General features: G+C 42.3%; 1 protein-coding gene across 3 annotated transcripts; it reads right to left on the bottom strand.

The window, feature by feature from the left end:
- Positions 1-302: 302 nt before the first annotated feature.
- On the bottom strand, positions 303-17,597 carry LOC123745343 (probable peptidoglycan muropeptide transporter SLC46). 3 transcript variants are annotated; one of them, XM_045725820.2, is made up of 5 exons: positions 17,442-17,597; positions 3,926-4,075; positions 3,407-3,577; positions 2,029-3,105; positions 303-1,866 (listed from the first exon to the last, which is right to left on the bottom strand). In XM_045725820.2, the coding sequence occupies exons 2-5, from the start codon at positions 4,043-4,045 to the stop codon at positions 1,651-1,653; spliced, it is 1,584 nt and encodes a 527-aa protein (XP_045581776.2). In that variant the 5' UTR covers positions 4,046-4,075; positions 17,442-17,597; the 3' UTR covers positions 303-1,650. The 3 variants fall into 3 exon arrangements, with proteins under 3 accessions (XP_045581776.2, XP_045581775.2, XP_045581774.2); XM_045725819.2 differs by lacking the exon at positions 17,442-17,597 and adding an exon at positions 8,834-9,003; XM_045725818.2 differs by lacking the exon at positions 17,442-17,597 and adding an exon at positions 5,326-5,608.
- Between the last annotated feature and the right edge of the window lie 4,349 nt (positions 17,598-21,946).

The following is a 21,946-nucleotide window of genomic DNA, read 5'->3' as shown; positions in this document are numbered from 1 at the left end:
AGGTTACTTATATGTCATATCTCTGGGAAGAGATACGACTAACACATTGCTAACATTATATACTATGCACTCAAACACCTGACAATGTTAGGCTTCAAGACGAGCCCTGGTAAGACAGGTCCGGGTGTGTAGAGAATGCTATTATCACAGGCTAACGTGTGAAAATATATCAAAGATGGCTACGGGCTCACTATAGCCTATGCTACGTGGACATTTTGTTCAGAGTAGCTGAATCTAAAACAACATCCAAGATGAATTGAATTGATTTCTTTAATTAAGAGGACAAAAGTGTCTTTTAATGATTAACTTTTTGATTTATTGGTATTCAAAATATACATATACATAACATTACAAAATGTAAACATTAATACAGAAAATTTTCAAATTGTTGCAGTACAATAGAAATAACCTTTTGTAATATCTATACCATACATTATACACATAACACTTTCACAAAATTATTAATAATAGACCCTGTATTTTTCGGGTGTACATTTGTCAACATATAGGTCTTGATCATGCTCCTGTACCTTGATTATGTATGTCACACAGGAAACAAATATAACACACTACTATAGTATAATGTATAAATGCAGTAATATAATTGCATAAGAAACTGTATATATGCTAAAATATATATATTGTCTTTAAATGGTCATCACGCAGAACTGTTACATAGAGATCATGACCTTTCTGATGTATTTACACTTAATACTTATGGAAACAAATACTTCACACAAACGTGTTTATATATACTGTAGATATCATACCTAACAGCTGGAACTGTATTATTCTGCCTAGTATGCAAGACCCGAATTGCCTAACAAGCGAGACTGATTTTCAATATTTTCAAACGTTTCTTTCCAAATTGGTTTATTCCAATTAATATTATTATATAATATTAAGAACGTGAATTACTGTACTGAATGTTAGGTAGGTAATAATTAGATTTGATCAAATTTCTTTTAGTTTTTACTCAAATTTAAACAAATAAAACCATATATAATGTAATCAAAAGAGCTTAATTATGCCATGAAAAATATAAACTTTTAACAAGATAATATTTCTGGAAAATTCGGCTTGTCAGACAACTTGTACACACACACACACTTTATATATATATATATATATATATATATATATATATATATATATATATATATATATATATATATATATATATATATATATATATATATATATATATATATATATATATATATATATATTATATATAATATGTGTGCGAGTGCGGCTTTCTATAGTGAGAAAGCTGCAGGAACACACAAGCAACAGATCACTAAGAACTCTAATTGACCCGGCCAGGACTCGAACCCATGCCGTTCAGGATCACCCCTGAACATACACAGTACCGTGACCACCGCACCAATGATCGTCTATAAGGATTGGTCAGTAATGGTGCCTATTAACTAAGCTCCTCGACTGATCAACCCCCGACGACACTCATGGATCCATTTGGGTACAGGGGTTGGGAGGGGGTTGATCAGTCATACATTTTTTGCGTATTTATTTTTTATACAAATTTTGATATAAAAAAATATATATATAGAGGTTGAGGGTGTGAAGAGTGAGACTGAGGCGTGAGCAGTGGTGGCCAGACCCTCCCTGTACGTACCATGGACACTCCAGCTACATTACATGAGCATGGACTGTGTCCTCAGGGGTTTCTTGGTCCTTGTCCTTGTTCACCTGAGACTCCTGCACGCTGTAGATGGTGTCCTGGGTGGTGTGGGCAGAGAGGGGAGGGCCGTGGGTGGCTGCAGGCTGGCGACGCATGTCAAGACGCAGCAACGCAAACGTCACCATCAACACCAAACACAAACTGGCTTGTACCACAAAGTTGATCTGTAGAAAATACAATTACAGTTGGCCTTAAGTAGTTCACACCCTACATGACTTCTAATGCATCTTTGTCGAGTAAATATAATGCAATGGTATTAGGGGATAGAGCATATATTCACTACCTGCAGCAACCCGTCTGTATGCATACTGTAACTCAAAACTCACCTGAGGGAATGTCTCGACATAGGCGTTATAGAGCGCAGTGTAGATGGTCTGGTCAACCGTGAACCAGGCAGACTCCAGGAGGCCCGTAAGTGCTAGAACTCTGCCCGCTTCACTCACTCCTACCACTGTGGTGAGCATGGTCCTAATGGCCGGTTCTATGGCAGGTTCAAACATGCCCACCAGCGAAGCCACCACCACCAGCCACCACGTCCCAGGGCCCATGATGCATGCCAGGACCGCCGACCACAGCCCAAGGGAAAGCAGCCCACCTGCAGCTACTATGGTGTCGTGCAGCCCGAACCTTGCTGCCAACCATACATAGGCAACCATCCCCACTTCGTGCACCACAGAGTCCAAGCTGCTCCAGGTAGAAAATATGGCTGGTCCCCAACCTAGCACACGCCTGGCCCACAGGTACATCTGATGGCCCTGCACCAGAAACACCATGAGTTTGAGAATCAACAGTATCAGAAGGTAGATACGGTTACGTCCAGGTCTGGGCTTGAAGGCTGTCCTCAGCAGAGCTGCCACATGCCGTAGAGGTCCCAGACGAGCGTCCTGCATCTCCTGTGTGTTGCTTCTTCGGGCAGATTTGTCAACACTCTCGGGCACAAACAGCAGCACATACATGAAGCAGAAGGCCCATAAAATACCAGACACAAAGAAGACTACAGGGTAGCCTGCAACTTGGTACAGCCAGCCTCCCATCAGACGGCCCAAGGGCCCACCCAGATACCAACAGGCATCCAACACTCCCAATCTCTTTGTGCGTGTCTCAGGGGTTGTGATATCTGCCACGTAGCTGTACACTGCCATGTTAAACACGACCCACGAGCCGGTGATGTCTACTGCCAAGGGGCCAGCATATAACACCTCGACTGGCCAGGCAGAATTTAATGAGGTTAAGAGGTAGACGGCAGCTACAGCTACAAACCCTGCCAATACAGCTAGCATGGGTGGCCTACGACCATGGATGTCACTGAGGGAGCCCATGAACAACACCACAGCTAGCGGGATCAGGCTGTCCATTAAACTCTGGTTGTAATTGAAGGTGTTCTCAAATTTCTGCACAGCAATCTGAAAAAAACAGGTGACTAGTCTTAACTTGAATGACATAAATAAGAGAAAATTGATTTAAAAATTCTCTTGTTGTCTAGTGGTATCATGTGTTATCAAAGCAACAGTCAATCATTATTGGAATGGTGTTGTTTTTTTAAACATTTAGAAGGTAATATATTTAAGCTATATCATTGCCAATACTATGACAGCTGAAAAGGACAAAGAAAAAGGCAGTGATTTTAAGTGACTGCCGGGGGAGGGAGGCACTCCATGAGCCCAGTACACACACTCACAAGGTGCCAGGGAGCACAGGACTCACCTGGACGTCAGTGTGGTTGCCATCGTCCATGTTGGCACACTCCTCCTGTGTGAAGTTGAGGTTGATGCGACACACTCGGTCAATCTCGAGTGTGTCTGCTACCACCTTATAGTTGCCCTCTGCAATCATCTTCAGGAACAACATGGGCTCCAGCGTAACGTTCCTCGTCACCTGTCGATGCATGTAGTGATGGTCAAGATGCCTAAGTGCAGAGATTCTCGACAAACATTGCCTAAGTTTGAGTTATTTAACTATCGTTTGAGTTATTTAACTATCGTTTGAGTTATTTAACTATCTCAATGGTTTACTGTAAGGTAAAAGAGAGGTGTACAATCACGGCAGCAATGTCCTTAAAAGTAAATTTGATATTGCCAAGAAGCTTTGTAACCAGAGATGTCGACATTAACAGAGCCATCTAGATCTTGAAGGGATCACGATTATCTAGGTCATGAAGCGGTCACACATTAAGTGAGGGCCTCACATGTCAGAGAGGGATAACATACGAGTGAGGCATCGTACCTGTTTGACAAGTGAGGTGAAGGATCTGAGTGGCGAGGCCTTGCCAGGTGCGGGGAGTGTGTCGGGACACCTCCCCGCCCGCGCCTCCTCCTGTCGGGCCGTGATGCTCGCCCCCGACATAACACCGACGGGCCCCAGCAGCGGTGACGTCTGCAAGGTGACAACAGTGAAATATACTCAAAATTACAAAAACAATAATATACACTTTAATTAAATTTAAAACTTTAAAAGCAACTGATGGTTTGATAGCAATACAGAGTACGGCATCTACTTATTTCTTGAACGTATATTAACAAAAAAATGGATAGACGAGACATAATTAGTAGGTCAGTTGTAGTGGGTAGAGGTTTGGGTTGATAGCTTGGGTGTGGTTAGTGTGAAAGTATGAACAAGTGGGTAGTGAGTGTGAACCACCTCCACTCAAAACTTTAAGGCCAGACTTGACAAAGAATTCGAACGTCAGGATAACTAAATTATAATGCAACATGTACAACAATGATAGTTGGCGGAGCATAAAGAGTTAGGCATTACTTCCCCAGAGTCACTGACAGGTAAGTACTGAAAAAAGTAAACTCAGCGGGCCGCTCCAAGCAACAGCCTGGTGGACCAAATTCTTACAAGTCAAGGCCGGGCTTGGCGAGTAGAAGAACTCCCAGAACCCCATCAAGCAGGTATCAAGTCCAGTTGGTATGCGACACGTCCAAGTCATCGCCACGGGCAACCATCAGTTGGTAGTTCAACAATGTGAGTGCATGTGTACAATTGTTCACTCAGGCCAAGGCTCCGAGAATAATGTCTTATGATTGATATCATGTCGTGTGCCTGGGGAGATGGGGAGGAGGGGGGGGGGGGTGTGGAGAGAGGGAGGGCATGACGCCGGGAAGAACAAACGAGGGAGTAGGAGAAGCAGACTATAATAATCACCTATACTCACTGTGCTTATTGCACAGTGAGTAATTATACTTTATTGTTCACACAACTATGCAGTTGTGTGAACAATAAAATGTGTGTGTGTGTGTGTGTGTGTGTGTGTGTGTGTGTGTGTGTGTGTGTGTGTGTGTGTGTGTGTGTGTGTGTGTGTGTGTGTGTACCCACCTTATTTAGAAAATCCGTAACCTAATGCAATACCTGTTCTCAGATTTGTCGTGCCCTTCTTTATATTTAACAACTGAGCACTGAGTTGGTTTCCACCACTCCTACAGTTACAGCTGTACTGTAACCACTCCTCGCTGCACTGTATGTGTGAGCGAGTGAATGTCTGCGTGATGAGAGTGCATGTGTCAAAGTAAATAAGTGTAAGTGAAAGAAAATATGTGTGTGAGCGGAGGGGGCGGTTGGTCTGCCACCACCCACAGAATGAGAATAACGAAGTAATACCGAAGTAATCAACCTGAACTCACCTCATCGTGAGTGACCATGGGTGTTCGCCTCACCTCTCTGCCTCTCATGTGTTTGAATATCCCGCCCCGGGATCCCGTCAAAACAATGTCAACAAAGAGCTATGAACACTTGACGTGTCCGGGTCGGGAACAGCTTCATCGCTTGTGGATAACCAGCCACAAAGCTTTCATGATGTGCGTTACACCACTGTGGTAAAGTGACGGATCTAAATGACACTTTAAATCAACACTTGAGAAATAAGAGAGCAGACAGCGGCTCAGCGACGTAGCAGGAAACTCTTAACTGAACATTCACAGGCACTCGGGCCCCTCCCCCCCCCCTCGGCTCCCCAAAACCCCTTATCTATTACAACAAACTCCCGTGTTTTAAAACATTAACATCTCGGCCAATCCCACACAATACATCACAGCAAAAAATGTCAGTGCTACTTCAGAGTTATCGTAAATTATCACTGAAATACTTGACACAAGACAAAGTTTTTCAACCTGCAGTACTTACCGCGTCACAGAATTATTTTACATTGAACATGTTTATAAGCCCAAATGTATGTATGTACTCACCTGGGTGTGCTTGCGGGGGTTGAGCTCTGGCTCTTTGGTCCCGCCTCTCAACTGTCAATCAACTGGTGTAGATTCCTGAGCCTATTGGGCTCTATCATGTCTACAGTAGAAACTGTGTATGGAGTCTGCCTCGACCACATCACTGCCTAATGCATTCCATGTATGTATGTGTATGTAAGAATCTCCTGCGTGTCTATATGAAAATATTTGAACTGCTGTGGCCCAGAGTGAGAGGTTGGGAACAGCAGATGAAGCTTGAATAGGATAAATTGTTTCTTTGAGAGACAGAGAGGGAGAGAGAGAGAGATAATATGAACATACAAACTTTTCTTGTATATTTTAAACATATTTGTAATTGTTGGTTTGAGCTTAAGAACGAACATCGATTGTCTTTTCAAAATACATGCCATAGATATAGTCAGTATCATTCCTTTCATATCTAAATCCACAACGGTAATTCCAGTGCAAACTTACAAATATCTAATCTTGCAGATAACCCATGAGGGATATATACACAGCACTGTTCCCTGCTTGACGAGTGACTTGTAGCCTTGGAAAACCCTTCAGAGGTGAACAACAACATTCTAAGCAGCAAATCATTATTTAAACTAGGCTATTTATTCATAGAAAACCTATAGTTCTAAATAAACCCATGTTGGCCATTACGTTTGTGCTTTAATAATAATAAACTCTTGAATTAGATCCCTCATAAATGAGGTTGTCATGAGAATGTGTAATGGAGGATACATTAAATGATGAAATGCGGTTGGAAGATGAATACATTTGACTGATATATGTGACTATATATAGCCGCCTGGTGTGAGGCATTCCAGCGGTCAGCCTCCAGAATAACCAATTCAGCGTTGATAATGCTCATTAAATGTCGAATTACTGGTACTCTGGGTATTGTGTCCACTGGGCCTATAGACCTAATATGAACACACATAGATCTATTATGATAGGTGCACTATATTAGGCTCAGGATAGGTTAGGCTAGGTTGTTGCTTTGTTTTTTTTCGTTACATTAGAGCCACAGTTGTTATTTTATATATATGTTTCTCTCATTATACAGTAATGTAGATACAGGTATTTTCATTTTAGAAAATGAGTTATAAATATATGTATTATGCAGAAAGAAAACGTGTAAGCTTTATGGGGTAACTAAACTGGACTTAGAGTGGCTCCCGACGTACGAACCCTAAAGTTAGCAAAGATTGCGCAATGAGAGGCAGTACGCCCCTCTGTTTAGAGATACTTTAGTAGGCATTTCCTTTGTATTTTAAGGCTTACAAGTTAGCGCTATGGGAAGGGAACTATCAAGAGAAAGAGCCAAGTCACCACAACTATATAGTGCCCGAAGCACTATGCGTGTTAGTGGCTTGACAAGTGTGTACAAATACCAGTCTTATGTAATCTCATCAACCCTTTGTGTCTTCTCCTGAATTATTTTTATTATTAGTGACTTGGCGGCACAACATAGTGATTGTAACACGGGCTCACCATAGCCCGTGCTACTTAGAACTTATCCCGAGTAGCTGAATCTATAAAAACAACAACAAGTGATTGTATGTTGCTAGAGTAATGTATTGATCAATGTACTTTGTCTGTTGGGGACAGGGACTGGGCGAGGCAGACTCGCCATATATCAATTGCAACCCGTCCTCCTATTTAGATAGTACTTTATGTAACTATGTGCACCATAGTACAAATATTGACGTACTAAGGAATTAGATCGAATAATTTTGTTTTATTCACTTTATAGTCCGAAAAAAATTATGCTAAAATAAAAACTTAAATATTCCTAGGCCTATTATAGTACACATATGTACTATATCAGGCCTCAGGTAGCTTGTATTAGGCCTAGGAACGTTAGGTTAGTTTAGTTTGTAACATAAATACACATTTTTCCGGTCTGTCCAAATTGAATATGTCCGATTTCTACTTTCTAATTGCGTTGTATGTCGGTATATGTACTATGGTGCTCGTCGCCACCACTAGTACCACCAAGACAGGAGGATCGCCTGCCATATATGACAAACACAACACGACATAAATTAGCAACTAGAGCAGAAAGTTGTCTGCCATACATGCTTGCTCCTCTCAGTATTGACCTGGAGCAAGAACTAGTGATGTTGGAACTACAATGGTGGCCAAAAAGGTTCACAGGACACAATAGTGTCCTGAAGGTGTCCAGAGTTAAGTATAGTCTCCAAAGTGTCCACACGTTAAGACTATGACGTCCTACAACTCACACGCTTACCATATAATAATAATAATTCATTGTGTCGGGGGACAGGTAACCAGAGTGATTGATTCACGTTTGGCTTATATCGACGTGACCACCCCCCCCAAAATGTCGAATTACTGACCCCGAATTACTGTGTCAGACTGTGTGTGTGTGAAGATGAGCTCGTGTACCACCACCGTCACAACTACCAGTCACAACACTGCCAGACTATCACCACAACCAATCATCGTGATAATGCCACACCATCACAGCAGCAGGCATCACATTCATCACCATAACCAGTCAAACACAAGAGTTACAACCAACACACAACACTACAACACACACCACATAGCTCCTATACCTTCCACCAGTCTCTACGGTTGCCAGACATTGCGACACGTCTACAAGTTCTTAGTAGGCATCCATCAGTCTCAGGAGACTGCCTATATGAGAATATATGAACTATAGGCTTACATGTCCCGGTCCCGTAGGTGCGGGACAGGGACAAGTTCTTCACTTATAAGTGGCATAATATTGTACCATTCTATGTAGTCTACGCCTTCACCATTAAATATTACTTATATAACAATGCCAGCCATTACAACCATAACACCGAAGAATACAACACAACAGCGTACTACACAACACCAGTGTACAACACCTCACCCACAACACCAATCAATACAACCAACACCAAATCATAGATCACCGACTTACATTAGCAGCAGAGTCAGCCTCCATGACTATACACCTCTGTTATTATCCTCCGAGACGCCTGTATTCACCCAGAAGGTACAACACCGCCAGACGGAACACCGGAGAGTCGCTGACGCAGGAAGCCCGCTGTGTCACGCCGGAGAGGTCCGCGGAATGACTCTCCTGACGAGGAGTCTTTCTATATACCGGCCAACAGCGGCGTCCAGAACCACACACGTATACGACGCGTTTCGTTCAGAGGCGCGAGACGGGCGTCTGGAGGATAGGGGCGTGGGTTGGGGGGGTTGGGGGGGGGAGGGGGAGGGTCGCTGGTGTCATAGTAATGTTCACTTATCTTGCATGATCTGACTGAGGTAGGGCAAGCCCCCCACCGACCCACACCACCCTACACTTCATACGAGGATCGTAAGTGGGATGCGAACTGATTGGGATTTAAATCCCAATCCAAATCCCAACGTGTGTGATTATGATTTGTTTTGACAGGAATATTCCTGCGGGGGCTCTAAGCCTCTGGTATTGCAACACAACGGTACCTGATTGGAACACAACGGTACCTGATTGGAACACAACGGTACCTGATTGGAACACAACGCTACTTGACTGGAACACAACGTTACCTGGTGTGTGTGTATGTAGGCGTCTTCATACATAGCAGACGCTATGTATGCTTGCATATATGTGTGTACAGTATATATTTCTGTATGCCTATGAAAGTAGGCATCTATCAGTCTCAGGAGACAATGGAGTTGCGCTCTGGTGTCGGCCTGGTCTGAAGTGGCTTCACCACGGCGCAACTCCATGAGTGACTGCCTATCAGTGACTATGTATATGGTTATATGCGTCAATGTATGTATGTCTGCATGCATATATATATATATATATATATATATATATATATATATATATATATATATATATATATATATATATATATATATATGTGCGTAAATATACGTATGTATATATACGTATATTATATACTATGTATTCAACTTATATAAATAAAATTATAATATATATATATATATATATATATATATATATATATATATATATATATATATATATATATATATATATATATATATATATATATATGTCGTACCTAGTAGCCAGAACTCACTTCTCAGCCTACTATGCAAGGCCCGATTTGCCTAATAAGCCAAGTTTTCACGAATTAATTGTTTTTCGACTACCTAACCTACCTAACCTAACCTAACCTAACTTTTTCGGCTACCTAACCTAACCTAACCTATAAAGATAGGTTAGGTTAGGTAGGGTTGGTTAGGTTCGGTCATATATCTACGTTAATTTTAACTCCAATAAAAAAAATTGACCTCATACATAATGAAATGGGTAGCTTTATCATTTCATAAGAAAAAAATGAAAGAAAAAATATTAATTCAGGAAAACTTGGCATATTAGGCAAATCGGGCCTTGCATAGTAGGCTGAGAAGTGCGTTCTGGCTACTAGGTACGACATATATATATATATATATATATATATATATATATATATATATATATATATATATATATATATATATATATATATATACACTACGATAAAAATAAATACAAATATATTTACTCATCAATGTTTATATGTATAGCATGTCTAAATACATGCACATATCTACATGTACGTAGTCTTACATGGTCTCCTGAAGCCCACATCAAAAAAATACCATCAGCGGCGTATGCAAGGATGGCTAACGCCAGAACTGCCTTCAGGAACCTGTGTAAGGAATCATCCAGACCCTTGTATACCACGTATGTAAAACCAATCCTGGAGTATGCAGCCCTAGCATGGAGCCCGTACCTTGCCAAGCACAAGACGAAGCTGGAAAAAGTTAAGAGGTATGCCACTAGGCTAGTCCCAGAACTAAGAGGCATGAGTTACGAGGAAAGGCTGCGGGAATTGCACCTCACGACAGTGCAAGGCAGAAGAGTAAGGAGAGACATGATCGCTACCTACAAAATTCTCAGAGGAATTGACAGGGTAGATAAGAATAAACTGTTTAACACGGGTGGTACGCGAACAAGGGGACACAGGTGGAGACCGTGTACCCAAATGAGCCACAGGGACGTTAGAAAGAACTTTTTCAGTGTCAGAGTAGTTAACAGGTGGAATACATTAGGCAGTGATGTGGTGGAGGCTGACACCATACACAGTTTCAAATGTAAATATGATAGAGCCCAGTAGGCTCAGGAATCAGTACATCAGTTGATTGACAGTTGAGAGGCGGGACCAAAGAGCCAGAGCTCAACCCCCGCAAGCACAACTAGGTGAGGGCATGTACGTAAGCTTACATGCACGAACGTGTCTCCCGCGGAAACGTTTGAGGACCGCTGGTAGGCTGACGGAGCAGACTCAGTGTTACCATACACCGGGATCAATAGTGAGGTGCCGGACTACTTGGCTGATCTCCCCCTCTGGTCTCCACCGTGACTGGCAACACTGGGTACACTCCCCTTCACGGTCAATAACATGTTAAATATAACTACATAATATAGAATATTATAATATAAACAATGCATATTATAAGACCTGGGTAAATACTGGTTTAAAAACAAGGTAATAATAATGTGGGGTTCTCTACTTTGCTTTTCCCGCCTGCTATGCGTACGTCACCAAGGTACACGTGGCAGACGCTTCACCAAGCTGTCGGAATCCAGCAGAGAAAATACGAGAGCAACCGTACAGGGCCTGGGAGCAAGGTCGAGTTAGAGTCCTTGAGGGTCTCTTCTCAGACTAGCCTCACCTGGTCGTGGGAATCTCCTCAATGCTTGCAACACTTTAAGGCACTCCTAGGGTCCTCATCACATTTATAGTTTAGTGAATAACAGGCAACTCGGTGTTGGAGACACCTGGAGCTGAAGGCTTGAGTAAATAGTTGGCAGTATTCAGAAGTGGTTCAACGGAAACACCGCATCAAGCTTAACAGTAGTTTATTTGCAAACTTAATCATTAATACAATGGGTGCTTTTAATGGCTTTCTGATAGTCCAAGAAAAGGCAATCTGCCTGCCCTTCTCTTTCTTGTCTAATTTTTCTTGCTTGGTCATTGAATTCTATTAAACCTGTGAGGCACGATTTACCATCTCTGAACCCATGTTGGTGGTGTGTTGCAAAGCTATTTCCCTCCAGATGCTCTACGAGCCTTTTCCTCACGATCTTCTCCATCACCTTGCGTAGTATATAAGTTAAGGAAACTGGCCTGTAGTTCAGTGCCTCTTGCCTGCTGCCCTTTTTGTATAATGGGACTACATTAGCTGTCTTCCAGCTTTCCAGTAGGTTTCCTGTTATACACCATAGAGAGTGACACGCATAGTGCTTCTGCACCTTCTTTTAGTATCCACGGCGAGATTCTGTCAGACTCAACAGCCTTTGTCACATTCAGCTCCAACAGATTCCTCTTGACCTCATCACTGATGAGGTCAAATTCCTCCAAGGTTGCTTGGTTTGCCTCCTCATTTAGTGCAGGGGCTTCTCCTTGTTCAATTGGTAGACCTCCTGGAATATCTTGTCGAGTTCTACACACACACCTCCTTGTCATTCTCTGTGTATCTGTTCTCCTCTTATCTCAGTTTATCACTTGTTCCTTCACTGCTGTTTTCTTCCTGATGTGGGTATGGAGCAGCTTTGGTTGGATCTTGACTTTACTCGCGATGTCATTTTCATACTGTCTCTCTGCTTCCCTCCTCACTCTGAGGAACTCATTCCTGGCCTTCTGGTATCTCTCCCTGCTCTCCGGTGTTCTGTTGTTCCTGTAGTTACTCCATGTTCTTGTACTCAATTGCTTCGCTACCTTACACTCCTGGTTGAACCATGGATTCTCCTATATTATAGTATAGTGGGGTGGTGGTGTATACAACAAGTGGTGGTGGATAGTATAGTGTCGTGGTGGACAGTGAAGTGTGGTGGTGGAGAGTGAAGTGTGGTGGTGGAGAGTGAAGTGTGGTGGTGGAGAGTGAAGTGTGGTGGTGGAGAGTGAAGTGTGGTGCAACATGGTGTAGTGAGGTATTCGTACGGAAATTTTGTGGTATTAGAGTTGACCTTTAAATCTCCTCTGTCTGAGGCACCTCCACCCTCCCCCCCCCTACCCCCGCCGAGCTGCTCAAGCACCACCTCCACACCCCTTCCCCTCCCCCCCTCCTCCTGAGCTGCTCATGCACCTTACAATGGACTGGGTTAGGTTATATTGAATTAAGTTTTGTTTATAGAGTAGAAGTGATGTAGAAAGGTACATTCTTTTCTGAGAGGTGTTAGACCCTGGCCGAGCACTGGGCAAAGTTGTGAGGGTACCGGGGTAGAGGCTCCGGGCAGGGGGGGTTTGGCGGGATCACGTGCCGCTTCCACGAACTCTCAACGAACTCGAGTCATCGTCGGTGTGCAACCCGGCTTCTTAAAAATAACGTCGCTTTCCGCTCGTATGCGAGCTTTGGCCAAGAGTGGACCGTAATTGACATGAAATCGGCTCACGAAAGTGTGGTACTGTCCCGTTTTCTGTTTGGGTTCTCCGGCTCACTTGGTTAGGATAGGAGAGGAAACTTTCATTTAACGTTTTTCATGACGTTTTGAAACTTTAGGAGAATTTCCTGCCCTCCTAACCTATCAGAGGACCCTTAACTTACTGTTTTGTAAAAAAAATCCCAAATTTATTTTAAATTTTTTTAAATTTTCAAATTACGTCCATTTTCGGCCATACGAGTAAACGGCCAAATTCAGACGTAATTTGTAAGAGGACAAGTTGGTTTTGTTTATCGATTGCAGTTGCAACACATGGTTGGGTGTATGTGTACTCATCTATATGTGTTTGTATATATGAATAGATCAATTTCTCACACAAGCCTAGTCTCACATTGTGGTGCCAGATGTGAGATGATTGCCTTGTATCAGCAACACTTCTCTGCCCCAGAGCGGGTGAGTGAAATGACTAAACTAGGGAAGGCGAGAGCAAACGCCGAGGTCCAATTACTTGGTCCTCCAATCACTAGGTCGTTACAGCTCCTCAATTGCATAAGCAACCTAAGAGAGTAGCAAATGGGTTCTAACACCAAGTAACAAACAAATTCAGTGTTTGAAGCTGTTGGGCTTCATCCCAGAGCTTAAACCAGTTAAATTCAAGACTTTAGAAGTAGCTGAAGTAGAGCATATTAACAGGTCAGTACTCATCAAAGATTACACACAGAGATCACACTAACGTGATGCATCAAATGAACAAATCCACAAGGGCCGTGACGAGGATTCGAACCTGCGTCCGGGAGCATCTCAGACACTGCCTTAATCGACTGAGCTACGACAGGGTAAAAGGGTTGAAACCGAAGTTCCACCGAAGTTCGACTGAAATCCGAGCTATTTTACTCATCAAAGGTGGTTGACGGAATGACACTTTTGCCACAATAACAATTTATTCAACAATTTTACTTATTAATTCACGGCAATAACAACTTTACGTCACGTCCCATATCCTTCTGTCCCACCGACAGTAACAATCAAATCAATAATTACCTTAATCACTCGTAATCACTTAATTGGTGTTGTCACTAAGGCCAACACCAATCAGGTCTCTCCGCCGTGGATGTGGTGTCAGAGGAGCGGTGAGGCAGCAGTCGCCGCCCGTAACAATGACCACATGTTTACAAACACCTTCAACACCACACTAACACAGTGGTCTTCCTGAGGCAGCTTGTACCACGTTAAGTCCGGCCACACCCGTACGGCCCCGGGCTCAATACCCTGAGGGTAGGACAGAAGCGTTTGGGAAACGATTTTTTTTCACCCGATGTCTCTGGCCACCTAGCAGCATTTATTTATTTATTTATTTATTTATTTATATGTATACAAGAAGGTACATTGGGGTTTTTGAGAGTATATAGCATTGATGTTTTTACATCCTTGTAAAGCCACTAGTACGCGCAGCGTTTCGGGCAGATCCTTAATCTAACAGATAATTTTAAGTAGGTAATTTCTAGCAAAATTGAAACTTGTTAACAGGAACATTGTAAGAAAATTTGACAAAGATTAGTAGGTACATTAATGTAAAACTTGAGGGTTATCAAGAGGTACATTGTAGCATACTATGAGGATTATTTCAAGGTATAATGCAGTAAAATATGACTTCAATATAATAACCATGATATAAGGTGATAGCAATGATTACAATGGTAAAGTTGTATGGCTTAGGTACAATATATTGGGGGATTGGGTAGCACAAGATACAGTGCGAGTTTAAAGCACTAGGTAGGAAACTATGAAGATGAAAGTAGATGCTTTTTGGTTTTATTTTTGAATAAGGTAAAATTTGGACAGCTTTTCAATTCGTTAGGGAGTGAGTTCCATAGACTAGGTCACTTTATTTGCATAGAGAGTTTACATAGTGTTTGCATAGTGTTCATTAAATACGTAGCTGGGAGCTAGGCAACTGTTATGAGTTGCAACATGAGAAAGTTTACTTATTGTCTTAGGGTGGGTCCTCAATAAGCCTAACAGCTTCCTGTCACCGACTATGGGAAATCATTAAGGGAAGAAACTCTAAATACAAATGTAAAATAGTTACAACTATTATAGTTTCGTTTTCTTTCAAAACAATTTAAGAGAAAACGTTAAGGCTGGATGCGAGGCCTTGAGATGGACTGCTGTATAAATTAGAAAGACATTACGTTTTTGTTTTTTTAACTTTGCGTTCTAGGAAAACGAATATTTTTTAAAGATTTTATTTAATTTGTTTCTAAGAAGAATGAGAGAGAGAAAGTGAGTGAGTGAGTGTAATTACCAGAGTGTAGTTACAGGATGTGTACGCTCGCCTAATTGTGTTTGTGGGGGTAGAGCTTCGGCTCATTGGTCCCACCTCTCAACTGTCAATCAACTGGTGTACACGAACCTGTACATGTACAGGTTCCTTGGACCTTGGAAAAGGACCTTGGAGTAAAAAATCCACCACTCGATGAAAGTTGTACAGCAGGTAGGAACAGCAGTTAAAAAAGCTAACCAATCACTTGCAATAATCAAACGTACCTTCGCTTTTAAGGAAAATAAGGTAGTGATTCAGTTGTATAAATCTCTGGTGTGCCCCATTAGGATTACTGTATGGAGACCTCATCTACAGAAAGACACAGCTGCTCTGGAGAAAGTGCAAAACCGGGCAACAAAAATCATTCCAGAGCTAAGTCCTCCCACGTGTCAGGAAGTACATCGTGCCTCTGTAATGCTTTGCGCTACCGCTCACAGGATGAGTATGGGGTGCACAATAAAATAGCCGTCTTCGGTGGCAACAATATGTACATCTGGAACTGTGTATGGAGTCAGCCTCCACCACATCACTTTCTAACGAATTCCATTTGTTAACTACCCTGACACTGGACAAAATCTTTCTAATGTCTCTGTGGCTCATTTGGGTACTCAGTTTCCACCTGTGTCCCCGTGTTCGTGTTCCACCCGTGTTGAATAATCTGTCCTTATCTACCCTGTCGAGTTCCCTTAAAATTTTGACTGTTGTGATCATATCTCCCTTAACTCTTCTGTCTTCAAGCGACGTGAGTTGCGCCTCACGTCGTGGGCATTAGGGGTACCACCTCTGGTTGTGTTTATTGATACCCTAATTCTCGAAGAAGAGGATATGAAGCACCCGGGGGGGGGGGGGCGGCTTGAGGGGCTCCCACGTGCGCTGGCACATTTTGCCTTCTATTGTCTCTTGTCCTCACTCCCAAGTATTCTGAATTTTATCTCCCACACACACCCAAAACTGCCCTACCTTGTATTAGTTGGTTGGGGAGTTTTAGCTTGTTGCCAACCTACAGGCGGGAGGCTTGGAGGGGTGCATGGCCTGCTCATCATCAGCATCACACTCAGCATTCCAAGAATTTTCCATTAAAGTTTATTTGACAAGACTATCGTAATTAATGAAGGCGACATATACCACTTCACACGTGTTTATGGAGGAACTTCAACTTGAGATGAAACAGCCTCCCATATAGGAACTTCCTGTATTAAAAATTGTTTTAACTCTTGTCTTTAATAATGGTAGTGAGCTTCACCTCTGACTTCTTACTCATACTCTCCAGGACAGGAGGAAGAGAGGAGCTAGTAAGGGAGGAGACAAAGACAGAGAGAGAGAGAGAGAGAGAGAGAGAGAGAGAGAGAGAGAGATAGATAGAGAGAGAGAGAGAGAGAGAGAGAGATGAGAGAGAGAGAGAGAGAGAGAGAGAGAGAGAGAGAGAGAGAGAGAGAGAGAGAGAGAGAGAGAGAGAGAGAGAGGGAGAGAGAGAGAAGGAGGAGGCCTGAAATGCGAGACTACTCTTGGGGTCAGTGGATTGACACTAAGGTTGCCTCCAGCCCTAACAAAGGAAAGTGCCATTAAGATGTTTGCAAACCCAAACAAACTCCTCTGCACATCAACAACTCTGCACGAGGTCACCTGGGTTGACCTCCCTGGGTGTCACACACTCATGAGAAAGGTTGGAGATGCATAATAAACGAACAAGCTAAAAGCTGAAGGTAAAGGTAGCTGACAGAGTAAGGGGGGTGAAAGATGACAAAAGAAATGAATGGAAGAGTGTAAAGAGGACAATGTAGAGTGTATGACAATGTGGAAGACTGTACTCACCAGCTAGGTTCTGGTCACCGCCTCCACCACCATCACACTCCCTGCCGGGCCCAGCACCTCCCTCGGCCTGTTGCTTGTCATGCCAACCTGGCAGATAACGAACAGAAGCAACTGCAGGAATTTCAATTGTGAATTGTATTAGGGAGGGGGCGGGGGGGGGGGGGGGGCGGGGATGCCAAATCAGATTAGGTCACGTTAGTTGTATGTAGGAGTACCACGGGTGACCTCTGGGAGGGAGTCAGGTCAGGTCAGCGAGCTGTGAACCCCAGCAACAAAAGTAGGGACGCCGCCAGAGCCATGCAACTGTTGGTGTCCTCATCAAGCACTGTGAGGGGGGACTGTGGTGGCTGAGGTGAGAGAGAGCTGGTGTCAAGAATGGTTTAATAATATGCGACGTCTCGTCCGCCTCTTAAGTCAACTGGAGTTTAATTGTTAGGAACAGTACGTTAGTTTCTTTTTCACATCGTTACACTTAATGTTACTTGGCACTCTGCTGCTAACCACTGTGCGAGGAGACTACCAATTATGGTTGACGAGGAAGATATAAACAACTTTCACAAGACTCATGACAGGAGAGGAGCGGGATGCGCCGAGTGTTGCGCGGGCGAGTGACTCTTGCTCTCATCTCTCTCGTCAGATTTTCTAAGATAAGATTAAAGGTATCGAACGTTGTGATAATTTGGGTATTATCTGTTGAGAGTGGATCGCTCGATGGTTACCAAGACCCACCACAACAGTGGTGTTGACCCGCTCCTTGTCCCTTCTCTCTTCCCCACCACCACCACCACTACCCCCCACCCTGCTACCATCACCACCACCTCCACCACCCCACCACGCCCACCCTCCCACCATCACCAGTACAATCACCATTACCGCAACCACCACCCTCAGAGTGGTGGGGGGTGGGGGGTAGAAAGCTACGTTTTATGGAAACTAAGCTTGTGGCTAGTTTAAGTTTACAACATCTAGTGAATTCAATATTAAAAAAAAGTGTTAAGTACCAGTAGCGCGAGCACTCAGTGTAGCCACCAATAGCAACCTCCCCCACTTTACCATTGACAGTAGGAGTGCTGCAGGGCAGCATCTTGGGACCTCTCCTATTTCTTATATACATCAATGACTTTCCAAATGTTTCTAACATTCTTTAACCTATACTATTTGCTGACGATATTCGGATTCCAACCCCGACACACTAAATAATATTGTCAATATTGAATTAGAAAAAGGTCCACTCATGGATGTCAACCAACAAACTCACACTAAACATAGAAAATACCTTCTACATTATACTTGGTAGTAAATTATCAAATCAGATTCAACTTCAGATAGACAATGTTAACATTAGCAATAAAAATGAGGGGAAATTCCTTGGCCGATACATAGACAATAGACTGAACTTCAGCACCCACATTCAACATATAACCAACAAACTCTAAAAATGGTCGGTATACTTTCTAAAATTAGATATTATGTTCCCCGCTCTGCTCTCCTCTCATTATACTACGCGCTAATCTATCCTTATCTTACATACGGTATCTGTGGTATCTGTGCATGGGGTTCAACCACTGCAAATTACCTCAAGCCTATCAGCAAAAGTCTGTTATCAGAACTATAACAAACTCTGTCTTCAGACAACACACAGCCCCTCTGTTTAAGTCCCTTAACATGCTATACACACACTCACTCCACACATTCTCATGTGCTATTTAATTCTACAAAACCTTGTTCCTAAATGCTAATTTTGATCTGAAACTTTTCCTTGATAGGTGAAATAGAACCCAGGAGCACCACACCAGAAATAAATATATCTTTGATATCCCCCAGAGTCAGACTAAATCTGTGCAAACACTCCATGCAAATAAAAGGACCCAGTCTATGGGACTCACTCCCTGATGAGTTATAAAATTGTCCAATCCATGCCCTGTTTAAAAGTAAAATAAAAAAGTACCTAATTTCATCCTCATAGTTCCCTTTCTGCCTTGTGCTTCAAACTCACACTTTATTTTGGTCTACCCACTTCCCTAATATTAGTACTTAAGACATATATTCTTACCAGTGTAATCACCTCTGTCAACTTACTTATATACAACTTATAAAAACCTTGCTACAATGGACCTTTTCATCTTACCTGATATGTTAGATTAAGGACCTGCCAGAAATGCTATACGTGTTAGTGGCTTTGCTTGAATGTAAAAATACCAATCTTATGTAATCTAACCAACCCATTTACCTTCTTGCAAATAAATTATTATTATTATTACTATTATTATTATTATTATTATTATTATTATTATTATTATTATTATTATTATTATTATTAATATTATAGTGTAATATGGAGACAGAGCCTGGATACAGGGGAGATACCAGCAGCACTTAAATTAGCAGATATAGCCCCTCTGCACAAGGGAGGTAGAAGCGATTTTTCCTTCCTGAAGAGAAAGATATGGAAGAAATCCAGAATATAACCAATGAGGAGCAGAGTGCTCCTAATTGGAGCACTCCTCAGTGTTCAGACAGTGCTGTCTGAACATCAGGGGTTCATGGCTATTTAACACCCTCCCAGCAAGCATTAGAAATGTTGTCGGAGAAAGGTGGGTATTCAAGAGGCACTTGGACAGGTTCTTGCAAGAAGTGCCGGACCAACCAGGCTGTAGTGGATATGAGGGCTTGCGGGCCGCTCCAAGCAACAGCCTGTTGGACCAAGTTATCACAAGCGAAGGCCGGGCTCGGGGGGGGGGGGGTGGACAGAAGAACTCCCGAAACACTCCCCAGGTATGCTCCAAGTATGCCCTAGGTATGCTCCAGGTATGCTCCAGGTATGCCCCAGGTATGCTCCAGGTATGATCCAGGTATGCTCCAGGTATGCTAGAACTTAGTAGCATCCAACGTCAGTGACAAGTGCCCATGTTATTAACTTTCATGTGTTTGTAAATACTACTTGTAAATACCTTGTGTTATGGGCGACTAGTTCACCTAAGTAAACGTGGGGTTCTTTTACCGTAGACTTTCCATACCCCCCAGACTTGGTGAACTAAGTAATAATAATAATAATAATAATAATAATTTTTATTTAGGTAAGGTACATACATAAAGAGATTTTGCAAAGTTTGTTGGCTTTATAGATAGAGCTAGTACATACAATGCCTAAAGCCACTATTACGCAAAGCGTTTCGGGCAGGAAAAACATTAATGACTAAAGCTTAAAACTAATGGGTAAAAAGAATAAAATGTGTTGAGAACAAATAAAAATAGAGGTAAAAGAGGGGGGAACATTGTTGAAAAAGCAGCACAAATACAATTACAAATTATTACAGAAAATTACATTCAAACAGCGTTGATTTGAAAAAAAAAAAAACATACATGGGTTGACCACAGAGGGGTAAGGTAGGTTACAGGGAATTTATTAGGTATAGCTTCGTTTTTAACTTAAACTGGTTGAGAGAGGTACAGTCTTTAACATGGTTGGGAAGGTCATTCCACATTCTGGGCCCCTTGATTTGTAGAGCATTTTTGGTTTGATTAAGTCGTACTCTAGGAATATCAAAACTGTATTTATTTCTGGTGTGGTGCTCATGGGTTCTGTTACAACCTTCTATGAAGCTTTTGAGATCAGGATTGGCATTATAGTTTAGCGTTTTATATATGTATAATACACATGAGAGAATGTGCAGTGACTTAATGTCTAACATATTCAGAGATTTGAGTAGGGGTACCGAGTGATGTCTGGGGCCAGAATTGGATATTTGTCCTAATAGCAGCTTTGTGTTGAGTAATTAGAGGACGTAAGTGATTTTGGGTAGTAGAGCCCCAAGCACAAATACCATAGTTGAGATATGGATAGATAAGGGAGTAATAGAGAGTCACCAGGGCAGGGCGTGGTACATAATATCTGATCTTAGAAAGAATGCCCACAGTTTTTGAAACTTTTTTTGATACGTTTAGAATGTGTCCCTGGAAATTCAGCTTGTGGTCAATGAGAATGCCAAGGAATTTGCCATCTAATTTGTTACAAATTTGGGTATTGTTTATTTTGAGATTTATTTGATTAGAGGATTTATTGCCAAACAGAATATAGAAAGTTTTGTCAATGTTAAGGGTAAGTTGTGATTTAGAATTTATTTATTTATATATACAAAAGTTCTTACATTCTTGTACAGCCACTAGCAGGCATAGTGTTTCGGGCAGGTCCTTAATCCCGTGTTCCCTGGAATACGACCCGCCAAATCGTTTAACAACCAAGTACCCATTTTACTGTTGGGTAAACAGAGGCTATAGTTAAGGATTGACGCCCAGTCAATCCTCCCCAGCCAGGATACGAACCCAGGACAAAGAGCTCGCGAAACGCCAGGCGAGTGTCTTACCATTACACCACGGAGACTAGAGGCCCCTAATGTTGAGAAGGAAGACTACACCACGAGCATTATTACATGGGATCAAAAACGTATAGAAATCATAACATATAAAAATATAGTTAGAACAAACAACAGCTTAAACCCCCCTTA

The sequence above is a fragment of the Procambarus clarkii genome, chromosome 44 (assembly GCF_040958095.1).
Source record: "Procambarus clarkii isolate CNS0578487 chromosome 44, FALCON_Pclarkii_2.0, whole genome shotgun sequence".
Taxonomy (NCBI): Eukaryota; Metazoa; Arthropoda; class Malacostraca; order Decapoda; family Cambaridae; genus Procambarus; species Procambarus clarkii.
This window is presented reverse-complemented; position numbering and strand designations above follow the sequence as displayed.

Excerpts from the sequence above, each read along its gene's own strand:
- LOC123745343 (XM_045725818.2), bottom strand. The coding sequence starts at position 5,373 with ATGAGAGGCAGAGAGGTGAGGCGAACACCCATGGTCACTCACGATGAG. Across the intron at positions 3,578-3,925 it reads TCACCTCACTTGTCAAACAG|GTGACGAGGAACGTTACGCT; the intron begins GTACGATGCCTC and ends ATGCATCGACAG. Across the intron at positions 1,867-2,028 it reads ATGTCGAGACATTCCCTCAG|ATCAACTTTGTGGTACAAGC; the intron begins GTGAGTTTTGAG and ends TATTTTCTACAG.